This window comes from Chinchilla lanigera, unplaced genomic scaffold (genome assembly GCF_000276665.1).
Source record: "Chinchilla lanigera isolate Chin_1 unplaced genomic scaffold, ChiLan1.0 scaffold00017, whole genome shotgun sequence".
NCBI lineage: Eukaryota > Metazoa > Chordata > Mammalia > Rodentia > Chinchillidae > Chinchilla > Chinchilla lanigera.
In genome coordinates, this window is record NW_004955418.1 from 5,697,615 (window position 1) to 5,717,240 (window position 19,626).

Consider the following 19,626-nt stretch of genomic DNA (forward strand, 5'->3'; position numbering starts at 1 on the left):
GTTTGCATATGTAAGGGAGAGGAGGAAGCTGCTTGGGGAGATTCCTCCCCCATTCGGCCCTGGTGTGTGTGTCCTGGTAGTTGCTTAGCTGTGTGCTGCCACCCTGAGATGCAGCCCTCTGCCACGTGCCACTCTGCCTTATAATCATGCCTAGTACGGACTGAAACCTCCACAAACTGTAAGCGAAATAAACCTTTCCTTCCTTAATTTTGGTCATCAGATATTTTGTCCCAGCAACGAGAGAAAAGTAACCAAGACAGACTGTCTGAAAGGAATATGCAGATTCTGGCCCTAGAAGTCTGGATCTGGTGTTTCTCCCTTCTCTCCCTTCCTTACAGGGAGATGGAAATTCGGGGCAATAAGAGACTCCTCCCTCTCCTTTGGAGCTAGTTTTGAATAAACTCTTTTCACCAAATACTGTCTCCTGTGTTTCTTGAGGAGTGGCAAGCAGTAGGAAACTGAGCACCTGATGGTTCCTCTGTAACAGTGACCCTGCCCACATCACCCTGTCTAGCAGGCTATCAATTAAAACAGGACTACATGCTTAATATAAAGTGGGCTAATCAAATCTTTTGCCAAGAGTTTGAAACCTGAGCTCAAAAGACCAATTAGCTTTAGATGCTGGGCCTAGAAGGTTATATTGACTCAAATGTCAGTTGGGATCCCTTTGCAAATGAGACAGAGGAAAGTAGTCTTTGAAACTAGAGAGAAATGTAGCAGCAACACAGGGAGAAAGAATAATACAAGTAAACAGAGGGAAAGATAGAGATGCTCCCCTGCTTCCCGGTTCCCAGTTTTGGGGAATCCCAAAGCTGGCTGAACTTTCTGTCCCCCAGTTTTGTAAAATAACCCAGTTTTCTTACAATAAACACTGCTTAGGCAGTTTCTGTTCCCTGTAATTAAGTATGTCATAAGAGAAAAATAGTAATCCCAGCTATTTGTAATTGTTTAATGTAAAAGAATATTTTTGGCACTCTAAATCTAAAATGTAATTGCTATAATTGAGGGAATGAATAACTTTTTGGAAAATGTCCTTATATCTTGTGTGAGAATCGCATTATACATACAAATACCAGATTGTACTAGGAAAAAAAGGTTAAACCAGAGACAAACCATATATTTTTGACATATTTAAAATTACTGAGGAATCCTCTTTGAACTGCAATAAAATTGGCTTAGAACATAAAAATAAAAATACAGGTATATTAAAAATCAAAATCAAATGTTAGAAGAAAATTAATCATAAATATTTAGTCAACTAACTGATGATCACATCCCTATGTTAATCCTATGTTTTTAATTAACAGGTAAAGCAGAAGAGGGTAAATGACAGTGTCTAAAAATGAAAAAATTAAATTTTGAGCTCTATTTAAATGGAGATGCAATAACAAAATCCTGCTGCATTTTAACAACCATTCATTAGAAAACAAGAACACCTTGGAATGTCTTTCTAAAATTACACTGCACAAGCTTTGGCATCTTCTTCTATTTCACTCATGGTCATAAAGAATCTAGAGTTGAATATAACCTGAATCATCACACCAAGTGCCCTCTGGTCTTCTTCCATGAATCTTATTGGTCTGAAGGAAGCCTGGAAAGCAGAGGAGTCTCACAGAGTGATTCTGAGTAAAACCTACGAGCTAAGATTCACATCCTGAATCTGCCACTTTCTTTTAATATGATCTTGGGCAAGATATTCAAAACTCCCATTAACTGTAAATTTCCTCATGTGTAACATGAACTTAACAATAGTAACTCTCATTTTGAAAATTTGTTCATTTAAGTGCCAGGTCCATTTCTAAGCTTTTGGAATCAATGGTGAACAACACACGTAAAAATAACTATCCTCCCGAAAGTCCACATTCTTCAACTTTGCATCTAAAAGTCTAATTACAATGTCCAGTGCTCAACATAGCTTTCATAAGTATCAGCTGTTAGGATTACTGGTTGAACATGGCTAGTCTAAGATCCAAAATGTGAAAATTTCTGGGAGCCAACATGATAACACAGTGGAAAATTCCACACCTGACTTCATGTGAAGTGTTGCAGTCAAAGCACAGGTATGCTAAAAATATTTTATAAAATCACTTTCAGGCTATGTGCATAAGGGGTATATGAAACACAAATAAAACTTTATGTTTAGACTTAGGCCCCATCCCTAACATTTCTCATTATATATATGCAAATGTTTCAAAAATATGAAAACCTCTTGAAATCTAAAACACCAATCGTCCCAAGCACTTCAGATAAGGAAAACTCAAGTTGTACTACAATGAGAAAGTAAAACCCTGGCACTGCAATGAGAACTATGTTAGAACGGAGTCAGCTAATCCAAGATCTACCGGTAGCCCTACCATTAATTGTCTGGGTGACCTCCACTGAAACTCTCTTGGCTTCAGTTACTTAAAGTGGTCTTTAAGTGCCTGCTATTGAGTATATGGTAGATCATGAACTAGAAATGATGAAGGGCTCAGAAAGATCAAAAATGATTTCATTTTTATATGCATACATTTTTTCCACCTGTTGATTTTGTTGCTGTCCTCCTACTTAAATATATTAGGTATAAAATACCTCTTTAGTACATTCAAAGTTTAGGAAGTGCTCAGACACATGTGATCAGCTACTTAAGAAATAGAGAAAAAATCCTCAAAGATCACTGGGGGAAAATGCTACAAAGACTGTGTCCAGATGGTTATAGAGTATTGAATCATAGGTCATTTGAGAGCTCTTGTAAACGTGTAGAGGGATGTAGTCTTTAGAACAAAAGGGAAATGGAGCAGTAGAGAAAGAAATAAAAGCCCAAGTGAACACAGAGAGAAGGACAGGAAGAGATGTTATATTGGTCCCTTGTTGCTTTCTACCTCATAAAATAAGAAGTCTCAAAAAATAAGGTAGAAATGGAATCTTTCATTTATTTTTAAAAGTAGATATGCTGAATCACTGGATGAGGCAATCTGCTTGTAGAACACATGAGGGAAATGAAATGTTATTCTTTTCTGGGCAATCTGAACTTTCCTAAATTAGTTTCTCTAGTGAAATTTAAAAATAAAATTGGTCTCATACTTACATATTTTCATGAGATTATACACTTATCAGTTTTGTAACTTTGTTTAAACTACTTTTCCAGAAGTTCAAAGTACTTTTCCAGTTAAAAACCACAGCACTTCTACTTTCTTAAAGTAATCCGAATGTATATTCATTCCTCCAGCTTAGAGAAAATTAGATGATATACACGGCTTTTGAGAATATTCCGGTTTACCTGATTCAGCCCTATCTCCTTTGAATTTCCCATCCTGGTAATAACAATTCATCAGTTCCTTGATGAAGTGATGCCTTCTCATGCACGACGTTTTAACTATGTTTTCAACTTTTCTGTAGCTGGAATACTTTGTCTCCTCCTTCCCAACAAAACACTCATCCATCAAGTTTCACTACACTCTGCAAAGCTTCCCCTGACAGTTCCCACAATTTCTATACCAACAGGTCATATCACACAGTCTTAATATTATTCCTAAAACAATGTATTTATGTTAACATAAAACTGATTATCTCTTTGCATTAATTTTTATGTTGTATCCATCTGAAGGCAGGGGCCATGATTTTCCTATTGGAAATCCCTTGGTACAGATAATCAACTATCCACATCCACAGGTTATGGAATTTTCTACTTGTGACATCATCTTGGTGCTCAAAATTTTTCAGATTTTAGAGCATTTCAGATTAGGAAGGCTCAACATGTACTGGAAACTCCATTTCTCAATGAATATATAAAACCCTGAGTGAGTAATAAAATAAATGTGGTCTGACAGACTTGAATTTGTTCTTACTCCACGACAAATGCAACACAATCAAAAAATCAAACAGAACTATCAAACTGTAGAATCAGTCCAAAATTTAAAAAGGAAAACGAAATCATATTATACCTCACCCCCCTAAAAACTTTCTGAAAATGATAGTGACTTTGAATAGTATGAAACAAAGAAATGTTCCCACAATGTGCTACTATGATATTTAACTAGAATCCATATCCAATAGTTTATCTCCTTTTAAATATCCATAGATATCAAACAAACATCAAAGGTATAACCCCAAATAAAAATATATTCTACAAAAGAGGTCATCAGTAATAAACCATAATGTCAATTTGTAAAATTGTCATAAATGTCATAAGGGTAAAATTGGTCAGTGTATTTGAAATAATCCCATAAAATACAAGTATGAAGAAAACTGCACATTGGTTTAAAGAATAATTATAAAGAAAATGCAGGTGATTAAAACTAAACAAAACTACAAGACATCCAGGAATCCTCAAACTATAAGGGGAAACTGTTACAATTAGGAACTTAAGAGTATTAATTTAAGAGTATTTCCTGGAAGTAGAACTCACAAGAACAACAATTGAAGTTATTTCTTAATGTAATTATACATTTCTACTTTATATTTATCATATTTGTCATATTTGTTTTTCTATAACAAGACACTGCTCTGTTCTCACAGTAATAAAAATAGAAAAGTTAGAAAAAAATATGTCCCCCCAGAGGTAAAGAGACTATATTTGGGTGAGACAATATTTGGGTGAGACAATTATAAATATTTTCAAGTACTGAATTCTAGTGCCCTCTAGTCAGTAACAACAAAAATATATAAGCTGTTATAACATAAAGTTTTATTTGAATTTGTTAGACAAACTATAATTCAGAGATATGCATTTATTTTAGTAATATTTTGGAATGTCAGAAATGGGATTTAGGGCTTTTGCTCATTATCTAAAAAGAAACTTTTGATCATGTTTTATATTTTAATTAATTTCAGAAATACTTTATAGAAAATTTTCCAAAGGAAAATAAATTTCCACTATATTAAGAACTGTATATTTTTTCTTTGATATTTCTTTGATAATGTATCTTAAATGTTTAACTATAAATGAAGTCAACTATAAATGAAATAAGTAGAATTTTATCCTATTGTGATCACTACTGCTGTCAGAGCAATAGTTCTACAGGCTGGCCACAGGAACAGGTCCTACAACACAATTTGCTACTATAAAAAAATTGAACACAAAGAATGATTTATTTTCTCAATATAATACCATGTATTGGTGAGGTACTAAAGTGAAAAGAGAACAATAAATTCATGTAAAAGAGCATTTACACAGGTTTGAAGAAGGGAAAAAGATCAGTGGCTGAAGACGTGATTCATCTAGCTCTCATCTCTAACAACAGAAATAAGATAAAAGACAGTTTAGAAGAATTCAATAGAAGTGGTAACAAAAATATTATACTGTTACTACAAAGTAGTTAGTGAGGAAAAATCATATCAAACATTTTAAAAACTAGAAATGTATTTATAAGAATGAAGATAACAAGATACTCTGTGCCAAGCATGACAGATTCGGCACTTGTGTGTTATGCCTCTCAGATGTGAATAATCACTTATTGACTCCCTGTAGCTGATGCTGGAACTCTCAACGTGAGAGCTGCTACTGCTTGCAGAATTTGGCACTACTGCCGAAACCTGCTCAGCAGACCTGCCCTCAGTGACACTGTGCGCGATGTTCAGTCAGGAACCCTTACCAGCAGGCAAGAGCTACAGGTCTATGCACAACCTGCTGGCATTTGTGGTCAAGCAAGGCTGACTTTCAAAATCCTATGAAAAATCTTAGAAGGCAAGGTGGGACAACAACATTACCACAGAAAATACAAGGATTTGGTGCAAAGGATAAATTTTTAAAAACTACCATTTATATCCTGAAATGGTTTTAATGCTAATGATTAAAAAACAAAACATCCATTTATGAAAAAAGTAATCATTGCAAGTAGCAAGAAATTGAAACAATGGTTCCCTCAACTGCAATGCATTAAAAATTTTAAAATATTATTGGTAACTGATGGATAAAATACTCTTCCTAATGTGATTTGTTATGGCTTAAAGTCATAGGTTGCCTAATAGTCTGAAAAAAATAGTAACCAAAGTACTTGATGCAATATTTGATAGGAAAAAGACCTTAATATCTCAACACACTTTTAATGTAATTTAAAACAATGTTTACCCCTTATAACATTAATTATAATACAATTCTTTTATGAATTCAAATGCTTTTAAAGTATTCAAAAATAAAACTCTTATAACGTGATAGTTTATAGAAAGTGAAACAAATACAATGACAGTGGCTAAGTTTTAGTTGTCTTAACTTCCAAGAAAATAATTTCACTGAAATGCATTTTAAGATGTATGTAAATGTTGAGCCATATTTGAAAATTAGGTCACCATTTCAGTTCCAGAACTAAATAGTGAGCAAAATGTTTTGGGAAAATTATGGTCAAGAATATCCACTGAGATCGAATAAACATATAGAAAAGGTGAAGATAACTTTGTTTTGCTGTACTTATGTATTATACAGTGCTACCTGAATGTCAAGTCAAAGGTCACAAAATGAGAAACCTCACAAAAAAAGTGTACTTCCATAATTAAACCAGTTTGGGTAGTTTATAATAGCTCACTCTGACATGAACCCTGCACTAGTATTATGTAGGTACAATGCACTGTTTCCAGTGAACACAAACCACACCTGTTCCCCACTTGGCCATATTTAGCATTTGACATGAATTCTCTAACAGATTTCTAGCTGCACTGACATTCAAGAGTAAAGATCATTTGTGACTACAAGCAACTAAAAAAAAACCACAATCTATTATACAGTAAGACACTATGGATAATCACAGAATATTTTCTAAAATCTCCTTTGAAATACTCTAACTAGTATGCTAAAAGCTCCTAACCTTAGCCAAATTCACTGTCGTTCATTATTGTTTTACTCTGTTACATGATTTTGAAGAATGAGAATAAGTAATATAGGAAACAGTTTTTATTATAAGGCTGTAGTTTAACATTACTAAATTATAGTATATGTCTAGTCACTATTATTCATGATTACAAAACAAACTTATAAGAGGCAAGTTATGGCGTAATTAGGTACTTAGTCAAGTAAGAGGAAAACAAGTGTTTCTGTGAACATAGCAACCAGCAAAGAATGTTTTCACACAAAATGTAAACACCACCATGAAAATATATGTTGTATAAAATATATTTACTACTACATTATAGCAAATATACCACTTTCTAGCATTCTAGTAAAAAGGTGAAAAATGCTTTATAAATATTCTCCTTACCTGTGTATACAGTTTTTACTCTCGAGATAAAACATACCAGCAGCAATATCTGAGGAAAATGTCACTAACTGTTGGAGTTTTAGTTCATCTTTCTTCTTTCTCAGAAAAGTGAGGAAATCACCTCCTAGAGGAATCAACAAAACAATGAGAGAAATTTATGATGAAACTTGCAATTATAGCCTATTAGGGATACCTGACAAAATAAAAGGCATTACATTATTGGCCATGCTTTTTGCCCCCATTTGTTTTGGAGGGGATAAAATTAAACATGGAAAGAATATGGCTGGATAGAAAGCAGACACCATAAGCTTTTCTAGATACTGTGAAGGTACTGTAAGTGCTTTACACTGCACATTACCCAAAGCATAATCATATTCTGTCAAAGCCATACTTTCATGTCATGATTTTCAACAATTTGTTCACTAAAATCTTCTAAAGAATTTGATCTTCCCTAACACTAATGGAAGATGATAATCATTATGAGTTAAAGAGAAAATTAAATGATACCAGATTAGTTACTAGATTCAGTGATTAATTAAAATTTGTAAGTATTCACATCACCATCTCTGTAATAACAGACAAAAAGAGAAACATTATCATTTTGATAAGGTTTAATCATTGGCCATAACTGTACTTCTGTGCAACTAACAAATTCTAGTTATGTCTTAGAAAAACTTAAGACACTATGGTCTAAGATGAATATAATACAATCTAAACAGTAATTTAAAGTTTACTGCTAGCCACATTTTATAATGTTAAAAAAGGTAAAATTGATTTTAAAAATATATTTTCTTTATCCCAATATAGCCAAAATATTTTGTACCAATATGCATCAATCTAAAAATTATGCTTGAGATATTTTGCTTCTTTATCATACAAAGCCTCTGGGATATACTGTTTTATTCTCATGATTATACCTTAATTTAAATGCAAATCTTCTTCTGAAATATTTGATAAATATTTACATTTCATAAAACAATTGAATAGATTTAATATATATTAAGCTGTTCTAAACATGCTTAAAAATTTCCACCAAAAAATTAAGTATCAGTTTTTAAATTTAAATCAAGTAAACATAAATGACATTTAAAATTCAGAAATACTAACCACATTTCAACACCTCAAGACCCCTCTATGGCCAGTGACTACTATATTGAATGGTTCAGCCTTAACATTTGCATTCATTTATAACATAACTTTAAAAGCTGGATCTTATTATTTTTCCTTTCCTTTGGTTAAGTATAGTTTCTTGAAGTACACAGAAGTTAAATATATTAGAATGGAGTACATGTTCTTTAATCATTCACATTTCCTCTGTTAGGCCCATGTTAAATGGAATTAAAATGTTAAAATGGAGTTCTGTAAGACAGATTAAAATGGAGTTCTGTAAGAGAGATTAGCATTTTAATTGCCATTTTGCGAACTTATTTACCCGCTTTAGCAGGGATCTATGCTTTTTTATATAGAAAAGGCCTGGACATGAAGACTTAATGGCTTTTCTTAAAGGAGAATATCTGTACAATAAATACCTGCTTATCTCTCAAAATATTCATTTTTCTAAAACCTTATCTTATGAACCAAGTGTTATACAAATTTGGGTGGGCCATTTATAAAATCAATACGCTTTATCCTAAAAAGTAAACTTAAAGGTGTTAGACCATTTTTTTCTATTCATTTTACAAGAATACCAAGGTTATTAAATTCCTGAATGATTTACTAAAAGTTTCTATTAAGCTTAAAGGTCTGAACAAAACATATAATGTCAGTATTAAAAAAGTCATCATAAACGTCTGAACTTTAATAGCTATCAAAACTGTCCACTAAAATGGACTTATAATCAATATGTAGTTCAAGATACTCCTTTGGGCCCATATTCACGTATCAATTCTTTTGCTAGATAAATGTTTGCCTGTTTTAGAAAAAGTTCAACCTTCTGGTTTCAAAATCACACAGCATTGTTTTTAAGTGATAGAATTACTTTCAGATGAAAAGCTCTGTTCTGCAATTGGATTTAAAATGAACACATAATGTAACTTTGGTATGTTATGCTATGCTAGCATTTCTTTCCAAAGTTAGCTCTTATTTAGGACCTTTATGAGTCTAATATTGCCCTTTTACAATTTACTTCTTCAGTGCGCCCTCCCCCTGCCTCCCAGATTGCAAACAGTACGTCTGTTGAGGAGGAATAGCATCTCTGCTGTTCAATACTTTGTTAGTTAACAAATGCTGTTTAATATTTGTTGCTGAAATTATTTTTAACACAGAAATTATTTAGCAAATTATCAAATATCACTGATTAATAATATATATTTATAAAGAAAACATTTAACAAGCATTTAGAATTGGGCAAAAATGCTGTCAACTCAATAAGGTAAATAAAGAACCAGCAAGTTAGAGACATAAGGACCTATTTCAAAATATTGTGACAAAGCCAAAGATACAGAAGGGATTTCTGGTCATTTTAAAAATCCAACAAAAGTTCTGCCTGAGAAAAAAAATTCTTCTTTAAAATCATTAAATCTAGAGGCACAATTTTTAAATTTGTTTCCCATTTTTAGTTTTTGGAGGCACAAGATGGTGATCTTAAATGAAGGAGCAGAACTGCCTATTTCCATAGTCCAAGCCAGCTACTTGGCAGAAAACCAGATCGATGTAAGGCATTTGGTAAATCTTAACTAATTATGATTCAGGCATGAAAGTCTGAACCTTGTGCAAGTATAACCAGTAGGAACCCCAAAGCAAGACGCAAACTACCCCAGAGGCAGAGGACTAAAGATATGCAGAAAATAGTTCAGACTAGCCAGAAATGTTTAAGCACAATATTTGATTATAACTCTTAAGAACCAGAGACTAATATATGATGCATTTATTTCAAAGGTTTAGAGGGCAAGGCCTGTGTCTTTCAACCAATTCTTTTGTCATTTTCTTAGCTGCCAAATTAAAACCCTCTCAGAATTTGTGATATATACTCTATTCATATATACAGCACATAGTCTACATATGTTTGCATGTTATATATATATATACACACACACACACACACACACACCTGATGCACATGGCATAGAATACCTACTTAACCACTGCAATAAGGATCTTGTGCTTAAAGGCAAAAGAAGACAAGTAACTTTCCTTTGTAATTCTACTTTACAAGGCTTATTTCTGTATAGATGCACTGCACGTTAAACCAAGATAGGATAGAAAGGATAAAATTTCCTAAAATTCTACAGCAATGATGATAATCTAAGATAATACTTAATGTATTTTAAATAACCGAGTTTTGGTTTACTATGGACATGTCCTAATGATGATGAAAATAATATAAATAGACTGACCTAGGTCTGATTAATCATGTGGACTTGGTAATTTCTCTAATCTTTTTAAGCTCTGTACAATAGAAATTTAATACCACTTATTTCTCAGATAGTTTTTAAAACTAAAATGTGTGTACAGCTGTAAGCATTTGTCTACCACATAATACACATTACTATTTACTATCTAAATTATTTTGCATTAAAAAATAGTTACCCCAGTGTTCTTTTGAAGACTGCACCTCTACAGTGTGTATCAACTTCACCCTCAATAATGAAGATGGTTTAACTAAACCAATAAAGTCCATCCTCCTTGCCAAGTGATTGGTCCAGGGACAGGTACATGGCTTAGTTTAGGCCCCTGAAGCAAAGAGATACTGGAAGAGTGAAAAATACTGCATTTTTGAGAGAAAAGGAACACAGTGCAACTGAGAGAGACAGTACATAATACTGCAAACAAAGGCAGTCTTAGGACGAAAGCATCTGAAAAGTATCATAAGATGCTTTTATGGAAAGCAGAAGACAGTGAAGAATAGACACTAGCCTTGCTGACACACTGGAGCCACTGGATTACATACTGCCTACAGAGCTTTCATTACATGAACTAATAAAATCACTAGCATCACAAAATATATCTTCTATACTACCAAAACAAAGAATTTAGTGGATACAACAACATTTATTTTGAAGTTACTTTAAGAATTAAAAAGTTAAATGTCTACAACAAGCAGGAAATTCAATAAACACTCATTATTTGCACAAATTTTTAAAAAAGAATGAAAACCTATTATTTTCAATAGTTAGTTCCTTAAAATTCCCATACTCCTTGTTATAAAGACTTGATCTTACCTATTAATGGGGCTCTGAGGAACTGATCATGCTTAATACAACTTAGAGATCACTACATAAACAAGAATACTGATGTATCAATTTGTAATTGGGAAAAAGGGACCATAAGAGCAATGCCCCAATGACTTCTTATCATTGAATCAAAGAGATCTTCATTTAGCTTGAAACAACTTTAAAGTTTATTGAATTAAGATATACTAGAGTCCCTAGTGATACATAAAACATGTAATTATTTACTCTTGTTTTTAGGATATTAATTTCTTCCCTCAGAATTCTGTTTGGTTTAGTGGTGCTCAATTATATATTTAAAAATAAACTAGCACTTATAGTAAACATCACATTATAGAAAGCTATTTTGGGGGCTCCATTCAAGTCATTATTCAGAGTTCTCCTTCCTAAAAAATCTTGTTCTGTAACCACCAGTAATGAGAATTATGGTTATTTGCCAGCCCATCAAAAATCAGCATGAAAAAAACACATGGCAAGCATAAATGCTGAATGCTAACTCGAATGGATTTTACGTACGAGAATGTAACCCAAACAAGTCAATGAAGAGGAAAGGACTAAGGCACCACTGCAGCAGAGGGGACTGGCTGCTACACGTCGGGCATATTTAGGAGAGACGGGATGCACAGAAAAGGAGGTTAGCTGGGAGTTTGCTCTAGTTGTTGAGTGAGGTGTTGACAGCATATGCTAAGAACTATCCGTAGAAAGTCTAAAACATTAGATCTCCAAAGACTCTGTGATAAGGTAGAATTGAGTTAGTTCGTGGGGGAAAGATAAGAAAGATAAAAGGTGAAAAACTGAAAATGACTACAAGAATATACTATACTTTTATTCCCAAATATGTTTTCTTCTTTCGAAAGAAGCACCTATTGTTCAGCTTGCTACCTAAGCAGCAGAATTCAGATAGCCAAAATGCAGAGCTGGGTGTGTGGGTTTCCTAAGTGTGGCAGAAACCTTTTCAGGTAAGGTTCCTTAATGGCCACATTCTACCAAAGCTGCGGAAGGGCAAGAGCCTTGGTTTCTCTTGTGCAGATAATATCTGAGAGTATCACCTGGTATGACACAAGTTCAGTGAAATAAAACAGTGCACTTCCCCGTGTTTTTAGTTTGCTGCCTCAAAGGACGACAGCTTTAATCTTGCCAGATGTGCTATAAACTTCCATAGAGCCCACACAGCCAACTCCCAAAAAGTCTGGAAGGCTAGGACTAGAAAAACTTTGGCGATCATCCACTCCAGCCTTTCCGTATTGTATATGAGGAACTGAATTTACACGGCATATTTTTTCATTAGTACATATCTGCAGTACATAATGAACACATTCATCATGGTGAATATGTACATGACATGCCTCAATTCCATTTTTAATCCTTTTTCCCTCCCACCCCTCCAAGCCTCCCCACATTTAGAAAAGCTCAATTTTTTTAATTCTTTTTCTCCTTTAAGTCCACCCCCCACATTTTGTGCCCCTCTTCCCACTTGAACAAGTTTTTCTTACTTCCTAATATCTATCCTCTATTTTGCTCATTAGTTATACCTTGGGTTTCACACAGAAAAGAAACAATATAATATTAAAATGTGTGTGTTTGGTTTATTTTACTTAGGATTCTGGTCTCAAGGTATATCCATTTACCTAAAAATGTCTCGAGTTTATCTTTCATTATGGCAGAGTAATATTCCCTTGTATATAAATAGCACATTCCCTTTATCTGTTCATCTGTTGTTGGGCATGTGGGCTGTTTCCCAGATTCAGCTACTGTGAACTGTGCTACTATAAATATGGGTGTGCACATATCACCGAGGCATAATGACTTTAAGATGACGATTTAGCAAAATTGAAATCCTAAAGTGAGTGTCAGCAAACTAAAGTCTGGAGCCAAATCCTGCCCCTTGCCTGATTTGGCCTCTAAAGTTTTACCAGAAAACTGACAGATTCATTACTTTACAAGTTATCTATTGCTACTTTCATGCTATAGTGGCAGAGTTACAATAGATTGTATGGCCTACAGAGACTAAGCATTTTATTACCTAGCTCTTTGTGGGAACATTTGTTGGCCATTATCCTAAGGGTATTTCTCAGTATTCCATCTAGCTGTAGTGCCTTTCACTGAAATGATTCGTATGATTGTTTTATCTACATTCAATCAATATTTTACTTTTAACTCTGCTTTTTGCACTAGAATTCAGGTTTTTTTTGAAAGGAAGATTGGCAAGGTGGAATAATGAATTCATTTTTAAATGTCTTGACATACATTTTTATGCACAATTACATCACACTGAGGTCATAAATTCCAAGTTATCTTTTCTATCCATAACCCAGTGTTTGCCATGTAGGCCAAGAAATGCCTCTCTTCCTATTTTAATGTGAAACTATGCTCTTTTATATTTTGTTGTTTTTTATCCTTCCTTAATACTGCCTTTGATATAAAGTATAAAGACAAAAAATGGACAGGAATATCAGATATATAAGATATTGCCTCTTAAACCTCCAGGACATGTTTCATATATTTTGGTACTACGATGCCATTTTTGAAATAAAAAAGATCAATGTAATATTCATTTTGATATCTATCTACTATAGGAAACCTACAGAGAAAAAAGGCATTAATTCAAGGTTACTTTGAGTTTTTTAAAGAGATATGGGACAAAAAGGCATCCAGAAGGAATTTAAATTTATAATGATAAAATGATTTAAAAATCTAGCAATATTTTTAGAGTTTTTAATTGAATTTATCATAGGCTAGATATTATAGAGCCATTTGGGTACCTAAATGATTATCAGTGATACTGATTTTTTACTAAAAATAATTAGAAATGTACAGTTATATCTTCATATTTATACAATTTTACTGGTCACAGAATTTACATGATCAGACAAAGAAATCAACTATTTCCAAAAATATTACATTAAAGGACTTGTAAAAGCACACATTCCAGCAGAGATGGGAATGTATGTACTAGGGAAAAGTCAAACAGGCATCTCCTTTCTCAATTTTTTATATTGTAATAGAAACCACATACATTTATTCTCTTAACTTTTAAGGATACAGTTCAATATTGTTAACTATATGCATTATTGTACAACATATCTCTGTAACTTAATATCACATGACTGGAATTTTATACCCATTAAACAACTCTCTGCTTCTCCCAAACCCTCCTCCCAACCCTTGATAATTCCCATCTTACTTTTGTTTCTATGAGTTTGATTACTTCAGCTACTTCACATAAGTGAAATCATGAGCTACTTGCTTTTCATGACTAGTTTATTTCACTTAATATAATGTCCTCAGTGTTCATCTATGGTGTGGCATGACAGGATTTTCTTCATTTTAAGGCTGAGTATGTATATATCACATTTTTTTCTGTTATTAGGTTGAAGTTCTTTATTTATTATGGACATTAACTCCATATCAGATATGTTTTTCAAAGTCCCCTATTTCATTCGTTGCTTTTTCACTCTGTTGTGTTCATTGCTGGGTAGAAGTCTGATTTAACTGCCTATGATTTAGGTCTTATATCAAGGAACCACTGTCCATTCAAATGTCATGAACTTTTTCGTAAAAAGTTTTCTAATTTCAGGTCTCTCAGGATTGTACTGCTATTAGAATACAGCAAAGAGAGGTAATTTATATAGAACATAAATGTATTTCTCAGTTTTGGAGGCTGGAAGTCCAAGATCACTATCTGAGGGGCCTAGGCTCTGCTTTGAAAACAGTGCTTTAAATGTTGTTTGTCAAAGAGGATGAAAATTATGTCCTCACATGATGGAAGGAACAGAAGGGCAAAAATGTGTCTACTTAGTGTGATTCATTTTTAAAGTCACTAATCCTAATCGTGAGGGATCCACTCTCACTGTGTATTTATCTCCCAATTCACACTGGGTCTTATATCACAACATACAAATTTTGGGGATCACATAGACTTAAATCTTAGCATTCCATCTCTGGTCTCCTTCCAAAAAATCACCTTTCTCACAAAATACACTCATTTCAACCCAACATTCTTCAAAGTCCTTACTTATTGTAGTATCAACCTTAAAATCCATACTGGTCAGCTTTTTATTGCTGGGACAAAATGCCCGACATATACTCGTTAAAGAAGGAAATGGTTTATTTTGGCTTATAATGTCTTACATTTCAGTCCATGGTTAGCTGGCTCAAAGGCAGAAACATCATGGCAGAAGGAAATGGCAGAGGAATGCTGCTCTTCTCATGATGTCTGGGAAGTAGAGAATAGGGGAAGAGCCGAAGAGGAAAGGGCCCAGTAACAGAGGTCCCTAAGGCACAAGCCCAGGACCTACCAAGGCCTACATGCAGAAATGTGCTGTACTAAGCTCCTAGTCAATCAAGTTAGCAATTATGTCAATCCAGTTGGCAATTAATAGTAACCATCACAAAATGTAAGTCCAAAGTCTCATCTAAACATAATAAATCATATATGAGTAAGAATCAAGGTATGATTCATACTGAGGCAAAGTCTTCTCTAGCTGTCACACTGAATTCAAACAATCGATGTGGTTCCAAAACAGTGGTGAGAAAAGGATATGATATACAATCCCATTCCAAAAGGAACAAAGAACCAAGCAAAAAGGGGTGAAAAGCCCCCAAGTAATATGCAATGAGGTGGACTGACAACTGTGGTGACCAATGTGGTGGTCAGCTTGTAACACCCAGCTGAACTAAGCCATGGTGCTGGGTGTAGGAGGCCCACCTGAGGACTGTTGCTGGCAGCCTAAGAGGCAGAACTAGAGGAAGAAGTGTAGAAGCTGTTAGGGAGCTGTTGGTTCTCTTGGGCTATTCTGCTGGAGGGTCCTGTGATGCTGGTTTTTCTGATGAACTTGGCTGTTCTCGTTGGAGAAAGAGCTCAGGACCTCATTGTTGCTGAGAATGGCTATGGTTCACTTTGGGGGAGCTCTGGTCCTCACTCTGAGCATTGCTTCCTGGCTCTGGAGTGGAAGATGGTGCACTGCTTCGTCTCCTGGAGAAGCTTGTCACATTGGCTTTCCTTATTGGCTTTTGGAGGAGCTCAGGACCTCACTGTTTCTGAGGATGGCTGTGGTACTCTTAGGGGGAGCTCTGGTTCTTACTTTGAGCATTGCTTCCCGGCTCCAGTGCAGAGCCCTCAGCCTGCTAGCACAGATCCTTCATCCCATTGGCACAGACTTTCTAGCATCCATCACTGACTATTGGGCCTTCCCAGCACAGATCCATGAAACCGGCCTGCACAAGACATTGCTGTGGGCTCTGGGCCTCCAGCTGGACTCGTGGGAGGCATTGTTATGGGCTCTAGGTCTGCAGCTGGACTCATGTAGAACATTGCCATGTGATCCAGGCCCCCAGCTGGACTCCTTGGTCATTATTGTGTGGACAGATTTCCTGCACTCTCTTTATATATGATTTTTTGGGTGATTATTATAAACTAATTCTATAAACTATGTGTCCTGTATTAAATTGTTGCCCATTGCAAAACCCCAAGCTACAACGTACATTAATGCAAATAACATTAAATACTGAAGATTAAGAATAAGCTTCTTTGACTCTTTTCTGCCTCTGGGACACACTGGGGTGAAGGGTGGTTGCCCTGTTTCCATGGCATGGCAGGGTATAGCCTATGCAGAAGTCAGGGATTGGCATAGGATGACTGAAGCTTTCCCAGCCAAGAGTTGTTCAGTGGTGGTGCTACAGTTCTGAAGTTTTATGGGTAGCCCTGAGGTACTTGTCATTGTTTTCCACTTTCCTAGTCAGGGATTTTTTTTTTTAAATAAACATCCCGTCCCTCTTTTTTAGACAATGTCTTTTTCTCCTTTCCCCCCAGGTGTGGCAGTGCCTTAGGATAATTCCATGACCCCACTGTCTTATGAACTTGATAGGTCTTTGCTATTCAAAACAGACCTGGTAAATATTATTCTTAGTCTCAGAAAACTACAACTGGGAAAAAATGGATGAAATGAATTTGTACCTGTTGACCTTTAGAAGTCCCCCATCACTCACTCAGTCTGATATTTCAGCTAGGCAAGTATGGCTATGGTAACTCAGGATCTCAAACAAGGGAACAGGGGAGGAGAAAACAATCTTTTATGTTTTCTCCTTCCATTTCAGAGACAAGGTAAAAATTTTGGCAATAATATGTGCACCCTGACACCATAATGTTAAGTGAAATAAATTAGACACACAAGCTTAAACACACAGATTCCCTATATGAGAAACTCAAATTATAAATAAAGAGCAAAAATAAAAGACAGACAATAAGGAGCTGGGATATAGGTCTTTCTCAAATGGGAAGAGATCAAAAGATGGAGGCGGGACAGGGGATGGAAAAAGGAATTGAGACATGTTATGTATCAACTCCACAGGATGAATGTAAACATGATGTACTGCAAATACGTAATAATAAATATTTTAAAAAGGAAAAGAGAAAATGCTGTATGCTTTATGGATCAATTTTATAGCAACATTAATATATTGTGCTTTCATAACAAATACAAAAGTGGCATGCAATGGTGTTATTGGGACAGTTTTATTGTCTTACATTTTTCTAAGCCTTAATTTTACTAATCAGAATATGAAATAATTTTTAAGAGAGACCATGAAAAAACAGATGAGAACAGATAAGAGATGAGAAAAAGACAAGAATTTAGTAGGTGTACTATACAAAAGAGACACAGAAAAATTTAGAAAACTAATTATACAAAATCTTGATACCTTAAGACTTAATATTAGCTGCACCTGGTTTGTATATAATTTTAATTTGATATGAAAGAAATGTGTATATAAAAGTATATATCATGGATACCATATGTATCTTTATATACATCTAGTAACATATGTAAATATCTATATAATACTAACAATTATCAGTGCATTACTCTTGTTTCTGTTAGACTTCCAGAAAATAATTTGTTTTTTTTTAAATGAAGTTGTTTATGTTGATATTAGTGGATACTTATTACAGTAAATTGAAATCTATTCACATTTTGTAACACCTAATGTATAACACATTCTATCTGAAGAATAGTTCGTGCCAAGGAATATGACTCTAAATTCAGCTTCGCAGCTGTGGGCCAAATTTTGGATCCAAAAGACTGTCGATGAGATACAATTCTTCCAAATTTAACCCAAGCTTTGTGAAGTAGCTTTAACTCTCATTACACTACTGCACTAACCATACAATTCCATATTGTATATGTATTCCATATACAATACAGGTACTGCAGGCTTCTGAGCTAAGTATGACTATGAATCCCAGGCAATGGATTGGCTTTAAATTTTATAGTCCCAGAGCTGATGGTAGTTTTATCTTTTTCTTCTAGGCATTTCAGAAATTCATCTGTGGCCCAACTCTGGCAGCCCTGCAGGATATAACATTGTCTTCTGATAGGCCATGTCCACTCTCAATTTTAATATGGTGTTGTGGTTAAAATTTGCACTGGATTCCAGCCAGATTTAAATGCTGACTGGTAGCAATTACAAAAGATTGGCTCTCAAAGAACTACTTAGCTTTAGTTTCTGTTTATAAAATGAAGATAAGATTTTATAGGACTGCAGTTTTAGTATCATCAAGAGTTCTACATCTTAAGGCTTAAAATAGTTTTTAATGTGCAACACACTCTAGATACTAAGTATTAATACTATAGTTTTCCCACACTGCTAGATTTTAGCCACCTTCATGTTTTGAATAGTTTTGAATGAGAGAAAACATGCTTTTATGAAATACTATAAAATTGTTTATGACTTTTATGAAATGATCCTTTTATTCAATACTTAAAGATTTATACACATAAACACAATTTAACAATACATTTCTATATCTAGGAGCTTAATAATTTGTTACTTTCCTCTGGTTAAGTGTAATAACCATTACTTATATATAAAATTGTTATATTCCTGAAGGCTATATGCTGGAACCTTGTTCACCGGTTCCTTACTGTACACATACTCTAAATATTACCTAATAGTGAACCATAAACAAAGCAAGATAAAGACCTGGCCACTTAGCTAGGCTCAGTTGCTCTGTAAATGACTCATACCCTAAACCAGTCTCTTAGCTTACATTCTTTTTTCCCTTGCTGTGTGCTTTGATTTGAAAGTGATATATAACAATCAAACATAATGTGGAGTACAATGTGATCGTTCAATACATGCGAACACGGGCATGGTGGCGCACGCCTGTAATCCCAGCACATGAGAGGCTGAGGCAGGAGGATCGTTGCGAGTTCGAGACCAGCCTGAGCTACAAAGTAAGCTCAAGGCCAGCCTGAACTGCATAGTGACAGCCTGTCTCAAAAACAAAG

At 34.6% G+C, this 19,626-nt stretch overlaps 1 protein-coding gene across 3 annotated transcripts in view; it reads right to left on the reverse strand.

Annotated features, from left to right (window-relative positions):
- Fer (fer (fps/fes related) tyrosine kinase) overlaps nucleotides 1-19,626 on the reverse strand; it is a 368,631-nt gene that overhangs the window by 84,696 nt on the left and 264,309 nt on the right. For all 3 annotated transcript variants that reach the window (XM_013513026.1, XM_005382177.1, XM_005382178.2), the window contains one exon: nucleotides 7,170-7,293. In XM_013513026.1, the coding sequence (XP_013368480.1) occupies nucleotides 7,170-7,293 (124 nt within the window). The remainder of the gene's footprint in view (nucleotides 1-7,169; nucleotides 7,294-19,626) is intronic.